Source organism: Oncorhynchus mykiss, chromosome 27 (assembly GCF_013265735.2).
Source record: "Oncorhynchus mykiss isolate Arlee chromosome 27, USDA_OmykA_1.1, whole genome shotgun sequence".
Classification (NCBI taxonomy): domain Eukaryota; kingdom Metazoa; phylum Chordata; class Actinopteri; order Salmoniformes; family Salmonidae; genus Oncorhynchus; species Oncorhynchus mykiss.
Window position 1 is genome coordinate 850,597 of NC_048591.1, and position 18,349 is coordinate 868,945.

General features: G+C 41.3%; 2 protein-coding genes across 7 annotated transcripts in view; one reads left to right on the forward strand and one right to left on the reverse strand.

Annotated features, from left to right (window-relative positions):
• The window catches only part of rhbdd1 (rhomboid domain containing 1), a 29,697-nt gene extending 18,899 nt beyond the window's left edge, over window positions 1-10,798 (forward strand). For 2 of the 3 annotated variants that reach the window (XM_036965158.1, XM_021587198.2), the window contains exons 2-7: window positions 569-1,032; window positions 1,320-1,452; window positions 4,820-4,908; window positions 7,544-7,597; window positions 8,657-8,809; window positions 9,866-10,798. In XM_036965158.1, coding sequence (XP_036821053.1) covers window positions 597-1,032; window positions 1,320-1,452; window positions 4,820-4,908; window positions 7,544-7,597; window positions 8,657-8,809; window positions 9,866-9,975 — 975 coding nt within the window. In that variant the 5' untranslated portion in view covers window positions 569-596 and the 3' untranslated portion in view covers window positions 9,976-10,798. The remainder of the gene's footprint in view (window positions 1-568; window positions 1,033-1,319; window positions 1,453-4,819; window positions 4,909-7,543; window positions 7,598-8,656; window positions 8,810-9,865) is intronic. The other variant, XM_021587199.2, reaches the window with a different exon arrangement.
• Window positions 10,799-10,901: 103 nt separating this feature from the next.
• col4a4 (collagen, type IV, alpha 4) overlaps window positions 10,902-18,349 on the reverse strand; it is a 159,474-nt gene continuing 152,026 nt past the window's right edge. For all 4 annotated transcript variants that reach the window (XM_021587194.2, XM_021587193.2, XM_021587197.2 and 1 more), the window contains one exon: window positions 10,902-13,856. In XM_021587194.2, coding sequence (XP_021442869.2) covers window positions 13,596-13,856 — 261 coding nt within the window. In that variant the 3' untranslated portion in view covers window positions 10,902-13,595. The remainder of the gene's footprint in view (window positions 13,857-18,349) is intronic.

Below are 18,349 nucleotides of genomic sequence, written 5' to 3' on the forward strand. Positions count from 1 at the left end.
AAAATTTGACAGAACTGACTTGTAAAGGTGGCATCCTATGACAGTGTCATTGAGCGCTTCAGTAAGGCCATTCTACTGCCAATGTTTGTCTATGGAGATTGCATGGCTGTGTGCTCGATTTTTATACACCTGTCAGCAACAGGTGTAGCTGAAATAGCCGAATCCACTAATTTGAAGGGTTGTCTATATACTTTTGTGTATATATTGTGTATCAATAACAATATAGTTTTATCTGAAAGGAGTCCCTTATGATTCCCCAGATGGCAGCTTTCTTGTCATTGTTGCCACCCAGAATCACAACAATTACAGACTTTTGCCCTGTTGAAGCATGCACATTTATTCTGTGATGTTATCAGCTAACCCATCTATAGTAATTTTTTTTTTATGTGGGTGCCCTTGTCTTGCTCTCTGTGTGTGGGTGTTTGTGGTATTGTCTGTGCGTGGAAACTGGGGGTGTTTAAAAATCCCCATAAGAATGCAAAAAATGACAAATCTCTGTTTCAAAGGACAAAGAAAGTTGTATGATTTTGTATTGTATTTAATTGTACATGTTTGTGTGTCACTCCAGGCTGAGCTACCGCAGTTGAGTGAGGAGGATGCGTTACCGACAGAGGGGGGGAGGTCAGCTGGGTCTGATCCTCCTGGCCTCCCAGGTCTTCCATGTGGGGGTGGAGAACATTCCCCCTGTGACGCTGGCTGTATTGGGCCTTAACGTCTACCTCTTTCTGGTACCCAGCTTACCCCTCCTCCAGGCCTGCATCAGCGTCCAGCAGGCCTACTGGCGTGGTGACTGGCGCCGCCTCGTGCTGTCGCCGCTGCACCACCTAGACGACTGGCACCTGTACTTCAACATGGCATCCTTCCTGTGGAAGGGCGTCAAGTTGGAGCCCCGGCTTGGCAGCAGCTTCTACGCCTGGCTTCTGACTGTTTTCTCCCTGCTGACGGGCGTGATTTATCTGCTGCTGGAGATGGTGCTCTCGGAGATTACCCAGGACCCCTCTTACAACTTAGAGTGTGCAGTCGGCTTCTCAGGTACTAGCTAGCTACAGTGTCAGTGTGTTTGCTGTTATGCTGCTGAGGAAGGTTTCTATCTATCCTCACAATAGTTTGGGTCATGGTAGTTTTTTTTTTTACCAGGAAAACCCCCAGGTCCTAGTTATAAGCCTAAACATGAATGGGCCTCTGTTGGTCAGTAAAAAGGTCCACTCTGTTTTTCAACTTGCTTTCAATTTGCTTCCTGAATTGAAAACTGAATTGACCTCAATCATGCTGTGCTGTGAGTGGCATGGTGAGACTGAACTGTCTGTCCTGTGTTGTAGGAGTGCTTTTTGCTCTGAAAGTGCTGAGTAACCACTACCACCCGGGAGGTGTCTCCTACGTGATGGGCGTCCCAGTGGCCAATCGCTACGCCAGCTGGGTTGAGCTGGTGCTGATTCATGTAACGTCACCGGGGTGAGTTATTCTTTGTTGCTTGCAGCAGTAGTCAGATGCACAGTATAAACACATGTTCTACACCTACAGACTTTTCCCCCAGCCCAGGTGTCACAAGTTTCCAATAAGAAATGCACATTTTAGTTAGACATTTTTATACTGTTGTGTGCCCGAATGAACATGACCCAAGGTTCATCGTAAGTTCACTAGACAGTCTCCACAATGTGTCAAATAGTTCTAAATGAAAGCTTACAGACATAACTAGGTTTGATAATAGGGGAGATAGGGGTAAGTTGAGCCTCCCTTGTTTCTAGGAAACTATACACAAAATGTGAAGTTTGACCAAATATTTATGAAGAGGTCATCGTTTCATGGAGTCTGTGAAGGAAGAAGCCACATGGCAAGTTAGGTCCAACAAATGTATTGTGTTAGAGGTTTCAGGATTCTTGTATATAACCCAAAGTACATAATTTAAAGACTGTTTTACACGTCAGTTGGGGTCTCAAAAAGCTTCAATATGAGGTCTTAAACCTAGCATGAAAGTGCATCTGTGTAGCTGTGTGAGCTAATATAGTCAAATTAATATTTTTTTCTTACCAGGCATTATCGCTAGAAATTGAGAACAACAATCCCTGTTAAGCCTGTGTTAAAAGATGCTTAAAATGTTTAAAATACCAAAAAGTGATTGTGTTGAATTGTATTTGGAAAATAAAGATGGTTTTAAAAAGGTATTGGCAATATTTCATTCAGTGCAGAAATGTGTAGGCTGCATAATTTACCTTGTCCCGCTGCTCAACTTACTCCATACCTGGTAAATTGAGAACACTTGTTTTGAACAAGTTAAGTAATGTTTACATTAATTCAGATTATTTCTAGGGAATCCACATCATCTTGAAATACAGTGCATTTGGAAAGTATTCAGACCCCTTGACTTTTACCACATTTTGTTACGTTACAGCCTTATTCTAAAATTGAGAAAAATCGTTATTTCCCCATTCATCGATCTACACACTATACCCCATAATGACAAATCAAAAACAGGTTTTTAGACATTTTTGGAAATAAAAACAAAAAAAATGACCGGAAAAATTACATAAGTATTCAGACCCTTTACTCAGTTGAAGCACCTTTGGTAGTGATTACGGCCTTGAGTCTTTTTGGATATAATGCTACAAACTTGGCACAATTGTATTTGGGGAGTTTCTCCCTTGTATTTGGGAGTTTCTCCCATTCTTCTCTGTAGATCCTCTCAAGCTCTGTCAGATTGGATGGGGAGCGTCGCTGCACAGCTACAGTGCCTTGCGAAAGTATTCGGCCCCCTTGAACTTTGCGACCTTTTGCCACATTTTATGCTTCAAACATAAAGATATAAAACTGTATTTTTTTGTGAAGAATCAACAACAAGTGGGACACAATCATGAAGTGGAACGACATTTATTGGATATTTCAAACTTTTTTAACAAATCAAAAACTGAAAAATTGGGCGTGCAAAATTATTCAGCCCCCTTAAGTTAATACTTTGTAGCGCCACCATTTGCTGCGATTACAGCTGTAAGTCGCTTGGGGTATGTCTCTATCAGTTTTGCACATCGAGAGACTGACATTTTTTCCCATTCCTCCTTGCAAAACAGCTCAAGCTCAGTGAGGTTGGATGGAGAGCATTTGTGAACAGCAGTTTTCAGTTCTTTCCACAGATTCTCGATTGGATTCAGGTCTGGACTTTGACTTGGCCATTCTAACACCTGGATATGTTTATTTTTGAACCATTCCATTGTAGATTTTGCTTTATATTTTGGATCATTGTCTTGTTGGAAGACAAATCTCTGTGCCGGTCTCAGGTCTTTTGCAGACTCCATCAGGTTTTCTTCCAGATTGGTCCTGTATTTGGCTCCATCCATCTTCCCATCAATTTTAACCATCTTCCCTGTCCCTGCTGAAGAAAAGCAGGCCCAAACCATGATGCTGCCACCACCATGTTTGACAATGGGGATGGTGTGTTCAGCTGTGTTGCTTTTACGCCAAACATAACGTTTTGCATTGTTGCCAAAAAGTTCAATTTTGGTTTCATCTGACCAGAGCACCTTCTTCCACATGTTTGGTGTGTCTCCCAGGTGGCTTGTGGCAAACTTTAAACAACACTTTTTATGGATATCTTTAAGAAATGGCTTTCTTCTTGCCACTCTTCCATAAAGGCCAGATTTGTGCAATATACGACTGATTGTTGTCCTATGGACAGAGTCTCCCACCTCAGCTGTAGATCTCTGCAGTTCATCCAGAGTGATCATGGGCCTCTTGGCTGCATCTCTGATCAGTCTTCTCCTTGTATGAGCTGAAAGTTTAGAGGGACGGCCAGGTCATGGTAGATTTGCAGTGGTCTGATACTCCTTCCATTTCAATATTATTGCTTGCACAGTGCTCCTTGGGATGTTTAAAGCTTGGGAAATCTTTTTGTATCCAAATCAGGCTTTAAACTTCTTCACAACAGTATCTCGGACCTGCCTGGTGTGTTCCTTGTTCTTCATGATGCTCTCTGCGCTTTTAACGGACCTCTGAGACTATCACAGTGCAGGTGCATTTATACGGAGACTTGATTACACACAGGTGGATTGTATTTATCATCATTAGTCATTTACGTCAACATTGGATCATTCAGAGATCCTCACTGAACTTCTGGAGAGAGTTTGCTGCACTGAAAGTAAAGGGGCTGAATAATTTTGCACGCCCAATTTTTCAGTTTTTGATTTGTTAAAAAAGTTTGAAATATCCAATAAATGTCGTTCCACTTCATGATTGTGTCCCACTTGTTGTTGATTCTTCACAAAAAAATACAGTTTTATATCTTTATGTTTGAAGCATAAAATGTGGCAAAAGGTTGCAAAGTTCAAGGGGGCCGAATACTTTCGCAAGGCACTGTATTTTCAGGTCCCTCCAGAGATGTTCAATCAGGTTCAATTATGGGCTCTGGCTGAGCCACTCAAGGACATTCAGAGACTTGTCCCAAAGCCACACCTGTGTTCTCTTGGCTGTGTGCTTAGGATCGTTGTCCTGTTGGAAGGTGAACCTTCGCCCCCAGTCTGAGGTCCTGAGCGTTCTGGAGCAGGTTTTCATCAATAATCTCTCTGTACTTTGCTCCATTCATCTTTCCCTCGATCCTGACTAGTCTACCAGTCTCTCCCGCTGAAAAAAATCCCCACAGCATGATGCTGCTGCCACCGTAGGGATGGTGCCAGGTTTCTTCCAGACGTGTTGCTTGACATTCAGGCCAAAGAGTTCAAGCTTGGTTTCATCAGACCAGAGAATCTTGTTTCTCATAGTTTGAGAGTCATTTAATTACGGAGTTGTGTGCGTTGTAGCCAGGCGGTAATTCATAACACGCTTCTCTGTGCAGGACCTCCTTTGTGGGACACCTGGCAGGCATCCTGGTGGGGCTTCTCTACACCGCTGGTCCTTTGAAGATCATCATGAGAACAATTGCAGGTTTGTGTGTGTCGTGGGCAATGTTTTCCTCACTAAAACATGCGGAACAAGCTAAAAAACCTGTGCAATGACGAGTTTGGTATTTTGGTCTCACCCGCATTTGTGTCTGCATGGATCCTGTAAAACTTTGGACCTCTGTAGGTGGATCATAAAATGGGAGTGTCAAGCTGAGGTGTGGAGGAGAGTATGCTTATTAGCATTTCCACAAAGTATATACTACTTTTCATGACTTTATCAAGAGGCTTAGAGACTAGAATAAAATGGGGACAAATGTGACCTACCGGCTCATTTTGGTCTCATGTTGCAAAATTTGAAATTGTATTTTTTTACAATGAATAAAAGTAGAGAGAGCTAGAACATGTTATATCATACACTACAGTTGAGGAACAGTGGGAAAGTAATTCTGCTTGGAAAGTTGATAAATGTACCGGAGAGCTCTTTGTCCACACCCATTCAGCATCGTTCACACCCTCTTAAGCCTTAGCCCCACCCAATCTCTTTACGGATTCACATGTGAGGCCATGTGCTAAAGACTAAAGGCTTGTTTATACTACATCTATCAATATGTCTGTATAAGTTTGTCATTCATTATTACAGGAAAATAAACTCACAACAAGATCATTATTGGGCTCCTGAGTAGCGCAGCGGTCTAAGGCACTGCATCTCAGTGCAAGAGGTGTCACTACAGTCCCTGGTTCGAATCCAGGTTGTATCACATCCGGCTGTGATTGGGAGTCCCATAGGGCGGCGCACAATTGGCCCAGCGTCGTCCGGGTTTGGCCGTCATTGTAAATACTAATTTGTTCTTAACTGACTTGCCTAGTTAAATACAAATATTTACAAGTTAATGGTGAGCTAATTACACTAAATAGATTCCTTTTGTGAGTGAAGAATTAATAGCAGGATATTCTATCCTATAATTTTGGAACTTGGACACTAGCTAACAGTATGCTTTAACTTGCAATTAAAACGACTTTCTGACAAACATTGAAACCTATAAACTCAGAAAATGTAGCTAGCTAGACTCTGTTACCCGTATACATGGATGAACACTTCTCCCCCTCTGTCACGGATGCCATCGTTGCCCTTAGTTTTAAGATGTAATCCGGAGACAGTTGTTTTATACAATAGCCTTCTGTGTTCTTTTTTTGACTCACTGTATTTGCAATCCTACTCTGCTTCCACCGTGCATTCCAATGATTTCAAAACTTCGTCCTCCAGAAAGTGGAGAGCTGTCTTTAAAAAAAATCTGCGTTAGAAAGAATTACCTACACATATTGAGCAGCTCATTATAGACAGAAGCGGCTACATGGCAGACCAATCCGAACTCGGATCTCGGCATGTCCATCCCATCCATTATCTCAGCCAATCATGGCTAACGGGAAGTTCCTGTCTTTTTCCATGGCTAAACCAACTATGCTCGTAATTAAAAAATTGTATTTACAGATGGCATACAAGTTTGTTATTAAGGCACATGTTTCCGAAGGCATTTCTGCCCCCCAAAATGTATGAAATGTTGCTAAAATAAAAATGTAATGTTTACGGTCAAATGCCTCTCCTGTGAAGTAGTGATGCGCGACATATGCCTAGTTTCCTAAAACAACTCACTATTATCAGCGACAATCCATATGACTATGAATGAGGATGTTGTTGTTGCTTAAAGGCCAACTTTTATATTTACCTAAAATAGCCTATATGTTGTAATGTATTCTTGTCTTTTTAGCTTTCGCAAGTAAGAATAAATATGAACATCAATATACTTGAATTTGAACATCAGATTGAAATAAACAGGTGTGTTCAACATTAACACATTTAAAGTAATTTTCAAACCTACATTAATCTATTGAGATGATTTATTCACATATTCCACCCATTTACCCAGTAGTTATTGCTGTTTAGGTATTTGGTAGACATGGGAATGCAGGTGTGCTTATACCTGTTCAGGTTACATGGAGGGGAACCCTATAGCATCTGCCTGAGGGGAGGAGCTGATACTCAGAGTGGAGTACATGGGAGTGGTCTGAAATAGTCTGGGCTTGCCTGATAATGGGCTGCAGGGACGAATGCTGCCTCACACCCATGACCTTCATGGCAGTTTGTCAAGCGGGCAATTTGAGATTTTAGTCAGACTGATTATTCAGACTGATTTCCAAATCAGACTATGATGCCATGTTTTAGGATACTCTCTAAAGCATTGTAACAGTGTTGCTTCTATGCCTCTCCTTTCCCCAACCTGAGCTCCAACCAGGGACCCTTGGAACATCGACAACTGTCACCCACAAAGCATTGTTACTCTTCACAGCTGCGGCCCTTACCAAGCAAGTTTCAGAGCGGGTGACGTCAACGCCATCTAACTAGCCATTTCACATTGGCTACAAAAGCATGGTTGAAAAAGTCGCCCTTAGTTTGTGTGTATGTTTTTCTGTGTAGATTTTTTTTGCTTTTCCAAACAACAGTGGTTTTTGTCCTTTAAACAAGACGAGGTGTATGTGGTGTTGGTTCTAAGCTGCACTGTTTTTCATAAAATTTCAGGTTAAATGCATTTGGAAACCAAACAAATCATGTTGTGTCCAACCACAGTATAACATTACATGAATAGACAAATTAAATGATCAGGTGTCTCCTCTCCCAACAGGATTTGTGATGAATGGATACCATGCCAGACAAAATCCATATTATAACTTTTCAGGTATGTAGCTACATATGTCTAATCATTTTGCACCTTGATTTATTGATGTCTCGCTTCCACAATGGGCAGAGTCTAGATTATTTTTGTTTGTGTCTGCAATATACACTGAACAAAAATATAAATGCAACATGTATGTCCCATGTTTAATGAGTGGAAATAAAAGATACCAGAACATTTTTATAAGCACAAAAAGTGTATTTCTCTCAGATCTTGAGTACAAATTGGTTTACATTCCTGTTAGTGAGCATTTCTCCTTTACCAAGATAATCCATCCACCTGACATGTGTGGCATATCAAACCTCATGATCATTACACAGGTGCACCTCGTGTTGGGGACAATAAAAGGCCAATCTAAAACTGCTGTCACATAAATCAAATCACATTTTAATCAGAAGTTATTGCGGGTGTAGCGAAATGCTTGTAAAAATGTATGACACACAACAAAAACAAAATACTGCAAAGTTGCTTAGGAGCTAGAAGCAGAACTGCCATGTCTGTTGGCGCCATCTTGCACATCAACACAATGCCACAGATGTCTCAAGTTTTGAGATGCGTGCAATTGTCATGCTGACTTCAGGAATGTCAACCAGAGCTTTTGCCAGAGTGAATTTACCATTACCATAATGAAAGTCATTTTAGAGAATTTGGACATACTTCCAACCGACCTCATAACCGCAGAACACATGTATGGGATCGTGTGGGCGAGTGGTTTGCTGATGTCAACATTGTGAACAGAGTGCCCCATGGTGGAGGTGGGGTGATGGTATGGGCAGAAATAAGCTACGGACAACAAACACAATAGCATTTTATCCATGGCAATTTGAATGCACAAAAATACAGGGATGAGATCCTGAGGCCCTTTTATTTTTATGGTATCTGTGACCAACTTTATTCCCAGTCATGTGAAATCCATCAATTATGGCCTAATTTATTTCAATTGACTGATTTCCTCATATGAACTGTAACGCAGTAAAATCTATGAAAATGTTGCATTTATATTTTTGTTCAGTGTAATACCAAGCATACTTGCCAAGAGCCTGATATATTTGGTAATCCTAGTATTTGTGTGGGTGGTGGGGGGGAGTTCTGTAGGATACAGTGGCAGTAGTGGAGAACCCCGTGCGCACCCCCAGAATGTTCACCCTTACACTGGAGGTCTATCAGAGGATGAGCAGTACGAGGCAGCCATCAGAGCCAGTCTCAATGGCAGAGGTGAGACCACAGACCTGGGTTCTGTTCATTAAGCAGTAGGCACCAAATGGAAGAAGTGTTTCTTATTCGACAAGGCCAGGTAGTCCCCGTCTACCTGGCCTTTGTCGAATAAGAAACACATTTTCATTCACCGTTGCAAACCATAAAAAATAAAAAAATTCAGTTGCATACCCTAATCCGGATTCACAGAGGCCTTAAAAATGTTAATAATAAAAAGCCTTAACCTTTCGAGTCCCGCTGTCACGCCCTTTTAAACATTGTGGTTTGAGCTACAAACTTCTGGGTTGGATTCGTCCATTGAATTAATCTATTTCTTCTGATACCATTAGTCTGTGTGAGTAATGGGGGCTGAGTTAGAGATATGTTTGTGAGACAAGGGCGGATCATGAAGGAGTCCGGGGGGAGCGGTTCTTCTCACAAACGCCTGTAGAGTCCGAATGGTTTGTTATGCTCTGACGCTCAGCCACACAAGAGTCGTTAAAAGGTTAGGGTTTCTTCTACATAGAAGATCATAGGAAATCCCCGGACATATTGTCGATAATACTGTAATAAGCTCACATAGTTGCTGTCACAAACTCAACACAGTTGTCACTGACTAGTTGGATATTAATTTCCCATTGAGCAAACAATGTCTGTACTTACAGCATTCTTATAAATACTTGTTCTTTTTTTAAATCAGGTTTCTGCATGGTAGAACTTATTTTTTGATTGACATTTGCAATTGTTTTTGTCAAGTGTGGTTTGTGTTGTACTTGTTTTCCTGAAAATATGTTTATACACTTCAATGTGAGGCTAAATATGAGGAAAGAGCAAGTGGATTAATGAAAGTAGTTAATTTCAACTTGTTTTGATGTGGGAAGCCTGGGTACAGTGGATTGTGCTGGAAAATAGTTAATTGGAAGTGCTTAAATCAAAATAGATTCAAGACTTTTGAAGTCCTCCATTTAATCTAAATGTTGGGTCAAATAACTAATCTATAGGAGTGCCCAATCCAAGCCTACAGCCTCAGTCACAACAACTGCATGTGTCAATCATTATAATTGTTATGTCCCTTAGGGGGCTCCACTCAGAGAAGACCAACCTCGCATGGTTTCAACATTCCAGGAGAACTGACAGCAGAAGAGATCAGGAGGCGGCGGCTCCAGAGGATTGACCACTTTGACTGACCAAGCTGGACTATTGGTTCATTGGAGGATAAAAATATCTTTCCTCAAGGAATACTACACTGAAAAACTATAGTATTTTGTCCATCAGTCCACTGTTAAAGGTAGAATCAGTGAAATGTTGCACAAGGCAGTACCTCAGATATTGCGATGAGCAAGATGCAAGATTTCGCTCTCACCCAGTCACACACAGTATCTGTGCATGTGCACGGGTTCGCTTAACGCTCTTACAAAGTGGTAGCCAAGGGACCAGAACAGGAGAAGTTTAGCCTCGCGCTCCAACTCTCATAGTTGTTGGGGTGAATTTTAATTTGCCATTTTATAATTAAAAAATATTTTAAATGAATATTTGAAAACTTATAAATATTATGCAGTGAAAACAGCCAAATGTATCCAAATCACGTTTTAGTAACCACATTGATTTGACATGTTCACTTTGTAGTGTCAACTTTATTGAATGGGTGCCAATGACTTGTGCTATCGATCCCCCACGGTTGGCGTGCCATTGAGCTCTTACCGTATGTATTGGGCTACTATTTAATTATTTTCAACTATCAATTAAGATTTTTAGTCCTGTAGTATTTGAATGTAATAATAGGATTACCAAATATACTGTTTCTGTCTCTTGGCAAATATGAAACAGCAATTTTAGAGATCTGGGAACTATGATACATTTTGCTCTAGAGGGAATCTGAGAATGAACTCGCAATTTAACATGAGAGTAATATGATGTATTTCTTAAAATAATCTTGTTTGTTAAACAATGTATTTTTGGAACATTTATATTAAATATATGCATTGTGTTAAACACTGCATTTCCCCCTTAGTTCAGTACATTAAAGACTACACTTGATCTAGTATGAAGCTTATAATACTCCAAAAACCATTTACAATTGACATCAGGTCAGACAATCACACAGACATGACACTTGGAAATTAGATGCATTTATTTTTTACCTTTTAAACAGTCCACATAATGCTTTTAAGACTACTGGTTGCTTAGAGGAGTGTGTGTGTTAGTGAAAGGCTTATCCTATAAGGATCACGTGTGCTGACAGAAATCGTACCAAATGTTTTAAGAAGAGGATTGTCTTCCGGGTGGCTCAGCCTCTGTGTTTGCGTGTGTCGGTGATGTTGAGTTACTATGTTTAACCTCTGATATGCCTCTAACTGAGTTGGGGAGAAGCCACACATTGAGAAAGGGGAGGGGTTTGGAGAAGAACGATCCCTCCCTTTCCAGAACCGAAGTCAGTCAGTCAACAACTCAGAGCCACTTCTGTCAGTGTTTTCCCATCTACATATTTACACCCACAGCGCTCTCATTGGGACAGAGGGTCTCATTATGTTAATCACATGGAATGACTCAGGGGAAGCGGGTATATTCAGTAATGTAAAATGTTGCAGATAGAAATAGAATGGAGTTGAAACAACTCCCTATTCAATCTGGCAGACAATCACTTTTCTGTGATGTTACATCCTCCTGAGAGTGGCTTCCACTGCGAAGCTCTCTCTAGTCCAACAGTACAGAAAATGTGAATTCTCTCAGCCCTGTTTATATGGGGCCTTTAACAATAGTTATGTTCTGTTGCCCTATGACTTTGGTCATCTTTGGAGACATTACATTTAAAAGAAGACACTCGGGTGACCACAATATTCTCATTGACCTAAAAATTACCTTAGGGTCCAAATTTAACCAGACAGCAAGGGTATGTTTGCACTGAGAAATTGAGAATGTTGATGTATGGTAGGATAAAAAAACTATCCCAAGACATGTTACCCTTTTTCATCACCATAACGATCATGAGATAAAATAATCTCGCACTGCGAGAGTCTGATGGGGTGGTGGTACAGGTTTTTGTTCCAGCCCAGCAGCATCACATCTGATTCAACTTGTCAATGTCTTGATTGAAGTCTTGATATGATTACTTGAATCAGGTGTGTTACTGCTTGACTGGAACATAAAATCCCCACACGGGGCCTCGCAGGGCTAGACTGTCAATCTGCGAGCACTCCTTAACACAGTTATGCGACACCATGCTTCTCAGTTTTCCAACTTTTTCCCCTCTTGTCCACCGCCTACAAATACTTCCCGACATTGTGGCCTGAGTCCTAACATTTGACAACATAATATTCTTATTTTGAGAAATACCATGCATTCACCATTTTTTCAAAAATAGCACCACAATGAATCCTACCTAAATAAATACTCTTGACATTTACAGTACAAATATAAAGCAATCCTGTTCTTTCGACAGTGCAAACATATTTACATACAACAGACAATAATGCCAAGACGTACAGGGAAACATTTAAAGACTGAAATTTGCAACAGTCTTACACTGTTATACACACTCATTTGAAGTGTAATGACTACGGAGTTTGCTTTTCTGCGTGTGTTAGCGAGGCTTAATTCCTTGTGTTAGTTTGGGTAGCGTGTTGAAGTCGAGACTAAAGAGGCTGAATGTTCAGACATGACGTAGTAGATCGGTGTAAGGCATCCTGCAGCGTGCAAGAAAAGACGAGCTTTTCAAAATGGTGAAGTCATTTTAACGACTGGTGCCATTACCTCGACAACCAATGTTTGGGTCTTAAGTTATTTTACAGAATTCATTTTAAAGACCAAAGTGAAAGGAAGCCCAATTACATGACAAGGAGGCCCAATAATGAGAGGACTGAAATGAACTGAAGGAACAAACACCTTGTTTCTCTAAAGGTGTACAATCTAAACTAAAGCATTGTTCAACATGTTATACAGTTTACAGATAATGAAGTAGATACTATACTGCTTTTAGCACTATAGTTCTAAACAACAGAAAATTAAATAAAACAATTAATTGGATAAAAAACTTGAACTGATTGAATCAAGGCCTAATCAAACATAAGAAAACGGAACAGGGAGGGACGACATGGACATCTCCAATCAAAAATGCTTATTTTGGCATTCTACTTTAAAAAGTTATTTGTTGCGTGACCTAATAAACACAACTGTGGCTTTGGTGGATGACAAGAAAACATCACAGGCTTTGGGAGAGTCCCAGCTTCCAAGAGTGTGAGGACCACTGTTGTACGTAAAAACATAGTAACAATTGAAATGTCTGTATGTATTGTGATTGCTGCAAAATTAATTGCCTAATTGAGGACATTCAAGTTTTCTGAATCTGAGTGTGATGGGCCACATTGATGCTTGAAGCCACTCTGTTTGTTGTTGACTTGGGAGTCTCGAGCGAAGGATAATCTGACACGTAATATTAGGTACTCAAACCTGGAAACATAATACACATATTAAGAGCTTTCAGCCAAGTTACATATTTCAGGAGGAAAAAAAGTTACTAATCTAAAAAAATTATTCAAAGGATAGTTGATCAAGTACTGTATGTTCATTGGTATGAACTTGCATAAAACAAGTTAAGAGAGAGCATGTGTCAATGTAAATATTATTCAGACTTTCAGGTAAACAACCAGTGTAGTCACAGCCTCTCTGGTGAATAATGAGGTGTATCATTACTGCCTCTCAGGTAACCAATGAGTGTGCATGTTCAATGCACTCTGGGATGTGGTGGGTCAGAGATTTTGGGGCCGGTGCTTGTGGGATGTGGCCGGCCCCAGAAGAAGGGTGGGTGGGGTCACTCCTTCATACACACGTTGCACCGGCCCACGTTGAGGCGCTGTTGCCACTCCTCTTTGAGCGTGCCCTGTGAAGTAGAGGAGTTCAGCGGTCCATCTGCGCCCACCCGGGTCAACCAGAAGCTGTAGATGTTGGCGAAGTAGTGGCACGTACCCCGCGGGCCCTGGCATTCCACGAACGGCTGGGCACGGAAGTCCCTCAGGCAGCTTCCTGATGATGTCAGAGACTGGCCACCACCCTCATCGCCGGCCCCTGTGTGCTACAATACACACACACGCAGACACAAACACGCAGGCACACACATACATTACTAGTCAAAAGTTTGGAAACACCTACTCATTCCAGGGTTTTTTAATATATTTTTTTTACTATTTCTACTTCGTAAAATAATAGTGAACATATCAAAACTATGAAATAACACATGAAATAATGTAGTAACCAAAAAAAATGTTAATCAGATTTAGATGCCTCAAAGTAGCCACCCTTTGCCTTGATAACAGCTTTGGCATTCTCAACCAGCTTCATGAGGTAGTCACCTGGAATGCATTTCAATGAACAGGTGTGCCTTGTTAAAAGTTCATTTGTGGAATTTCTTTCCTTCTTAATATGTTTGAGCCAATCGGTTGTGTTGTGACAAGGTAGGGGTGGTATACAGAAGCTAGCCCTATTTGGTAAAAGACCAAATCAAATTTATTTGTCACATACACATGGTTAGCAGATGTTAATGCGAGTGTAGCGAAATGCTTGTGCTTCTAGTTCCGACAATGCAGTAATAACCAACGAGTAATCTAACTAACTACTACCTTATACACACACAAGTGTAAGGGATAAAGAATATGTACATAAAGATATATGAATGAGTGATGGTACAGAGCGGCATAGGCAAGATGCAGTAGATGGTATCGAGTACAGTAAATACATATGAGATGAGTAATGTAGGGTATGTAAACAAAGTGGCATAGTTTAAAGTTGCTAGTGATACATGTATTACATAAAGATGCAGTAGATGATATAGAGTACAGTATACATATGAGATGAATAATGTAGGGTATGTAAACATTATATTAAGTAACATTGTTTAAAGTGGCTAGTGATATATTTTACATAAATTCCCATTATTAAAGTGGCTGGAGTTGAGCCAGTCTGTTGGCAGCAGCCACTCAATGTTAGTGGTGGCTGTTTAACAGTCTGATGGCCTTGAGATAGAAGCTGTTTTTCAGTCTTGGTCCCTGCTTTGATGCACCTGTACTGACCTCGCCTTCTGGATGATAGCGGGGTGAACAGGCAGTGGCTCGGGTGGTTGTTGTCCTTGATGATCTTTATGGCCTTCCTGTGACATCGGGTGGTGTAGGTGTCCTGGAGGGCAGGTAGTTTGCCACCGGTGATGTGTTGTGCAGACCTCACTACCCTCTGGAGAGCCTTACGGTTGTGGGCGGAGCAGTTGCCGTCCTAGGCGGTGATACAGCCCGACAGGATGCTCTCGATTGTGCATCTGTAGAAGTTTGTGAGTGCTTTTGGTGACAAGCCGAATTTCTTCAGCCTCCTGAGGTTGAAGAGGCGCTGTTGCGCCTTCTTCACGATGCTGTCTGTGTGGGTGGACCAATTCAGTTTGTCTGTGATGTGTACGCCGAGGAACTTAAAACTTACTACCCTCTCCACTACTGTCCCATTGATGTGGATAGGGGGGTGTTCCCTCTGCTGTTTCCTGAAGTCCACAATCATCTCCTTAGTTTTGTTGACGTTGTGTGTGAGGTTATTTTCCTGACACCACACTCCGAGGGCCCTCACCTCCTCCCTGTAGGCCGTCTCGTCGTTGTTGGTAATCAAGCCTACTACTGTTGTGTCGTCCGCAAACTTGATGATTGAGTTGAAGGCGTGCGTGACCACTCAGTCGTGGGTGAACAGGGAGTACAGGAGAGGGCTCAGAACGCACCCTTGTGGGGCCCCAGTGTTGAGGATCAGCGGGGTGGAGATGTTGTTACCTACCCTCACCACCTGGGGGCGGCCCGTCAGGAAGTCCAGTACCAAGTTGCACAGGGCGGGGTCGAGACGGATTTGGAGGGTACTATGGTGTTAAATGCTGAGCTGTAGTCGATGAACAACATTCTCACATAGGTATTCCTTTTGTCCAGATGGGTTAGGGCAGTGTGCAGTGTGGTTGAGATTGCATCGTCTGAGGACCTATTTGGGCGGTAAGCAAATTGGAGTGGGTCTAGGGTGTTAGGTAGGGTGGAGGTGATATGGTCCTTGACTAGTCTCTCAAAGTACTTCATGATGACGGAAGTGAGTGCTACGAGGCGGTAGTCGTTTAGCTCAGTTACCTGAGCTTTCTTGGGAACAGGAACAATGGTGGCCCTCTTGAAGCATGTGGGAACAGCAGACTGGGATAAGGATTGATTGAATATGTCAGTAAACACACCAGCCAGCTGGTCTGCGCATGCTCTGAGGGCGCGGCTGGGGATGCCGTCTGGGCCTGCAGCCTTGCGAGGGTTAACACGTTTAAATGTTTTACTCACCTCGGCTGCAGTGAAGGAGAGTCCGCATGTTTTGGTCGTGGGCCGTGTCAGTGGCACTGTATTGTCCTCAAAGCGGGCAAAAAATATATTTAGTCTGCCTGGGAGCAAGACATCCTGGTCTGTGACTGGGCTGGTTTTCTTTTTGTGATCTGTGATTGATTGTAGACCCTGCCACATACCTCGTGTCTGAGCCGTTGAATTGCGATTCTATTTTGTCTCTATACTGACGCTTAGCCTGTTTGATTGCCTTGCGGAGGGAATAGTTACACTGTTTAGCTACACACTAAGTCCATATTATGGGAAAAAAAATGCTTAAATAAGCAAAGAGAAAAGAAGGTCAGTCAATACGGAACATTCAAGAACTTTGAAAGTTTCTTCAAGTATAGTTGCAAAAACCAAGTGCTATGATGAAACAGGCTCTCATGAGGACCGCCACAGGAAAGGAAGACCCAGAGTATCCTCTGCAGCAGAGGTTCCAGCCTCAGAAATTGCAGCCCAAATAAATGCTTCAGAGTTCAAGTAACAGACACATCTCAACTAGAGGTCGACGGATTATGATTTTTCAACACCGATATCGATAATTGGAGGACCAAAAAAAGCCGATACAGATTAAATCGGCAGATTTTTACAATTTATTTGTAATAATGACAATTACAACAATACTGAATGAACACTTATTTTAACTTAATATAACTTAATTTAACTGAACAAAAATCTATTTAGCCTCAAATAATGAAACATGTTCAACTTGGTTTAAATAATGCAAAAACAAAAGTGTTTGAGAAGAAAGTTAAAGTGCAATATGTACCATGTTTAAGTTCCTTGCTCAGAACATGAGAACATATGAAAGCTGGTGGTTCCTTTTAACATGAGACTTCAATATTCCAAGGTAAGAGGTTTTAGGTTGTAGTTAATATAGTATTTATAGGACTATTTCTCGCCATATGATTTGTATTCCATATACCTTTGACTATTGGATGTTCTTATAGGCACTTTAGTATTGCCAGTGTAACAGTATAGCTTGCTTCCCTCTCCTCGCTCCTACCTGGGCTCGAACCAGGAACACATCAACAACAGCCACCCTTGAAGCAGTGTTACCCATGCAGAGCAAGGGGAACAACCACTCCAAGTCTCAGAGCAAGTGACTTTTGAAACGCTATTAGCGCGCACCCCGCTAACTAGCTAGCCATTTCACATCGGTTACACCAGCCTAATCTCGGGAGTTGATAGGCTTGAAGTCATAAACCGCACAATGCTTGAAGCACAACGAAGAGCAAAACGCATGATAGTGCTGTTTGAATGAATGCTTACGAGCCTGCTGCTGCCTACCATCGCTCAGTCAGACTGCTCTATCAAATCATAGACTTAATAACATAATAACACATAGAAATATGAGCCTTTGGTCATTAATATGGTCGAATCCAGAAACAATCATTTTGAAAAAAAAAAAGTTTATTATTAACGCATATACCCTGACTCTGCGTGCAATGAACGCAAGAGAAGTAACACAATTTCACCTGGTTAATATTGCCTGCTAACCTGGATTTCATTTAGCTAAATATGCAGGTTTAAAAATATATACTTCTGTGTATTGATTTTAAGAAAGGCATTGATGTTTATGGTTAGGTACATGTTGGAGCAACGAAAATCATTTTTCCGCGAATGCGCACCGATTATATGCAACGCAGGACACGCTAGATAAACTACTAATATCATCAACCATGTGTAGTTAAGTAGTGATTATGATTGATTGATTGATTGATTGTTTGATAAGATAAGTTTAATGCTAGCTAGCAACTTACCCTGGCTTCTTACTGCATTCGCGTAACAGGCAGTCTCCTCTTGGAGTGCAATGAGAGGCAGGTGGTTAGAGCATTGGACTAGTTAACTGTAAGGTTGCAAGATTGAATCCACGAGTTGACAAGTTAAAAATCTGTCGTTCTGCCCCTGAACAAGGCAGTTAACCCACCGTTCCTAGGCCGTCATTGAAAATAAGAACGTGTTCTTAACTGACTTGCCTAATTAACTAAAGGTGTAAAAACAAAAATTTATTTAAAAAAAATATATATAATATGAAATTTTTTTTAAAAAAATACTGATTTCCGATTGTTATGAAAACTTGAAATCGGCCCTAATTAAAATCAGCCATTCCGATTAATCGGTCGACCTCTAATCTCAACATCAACTGTTCAGAGGAGTGCGTGAATCAGGCCTTCATAGTCGAATTGCTGCAAAG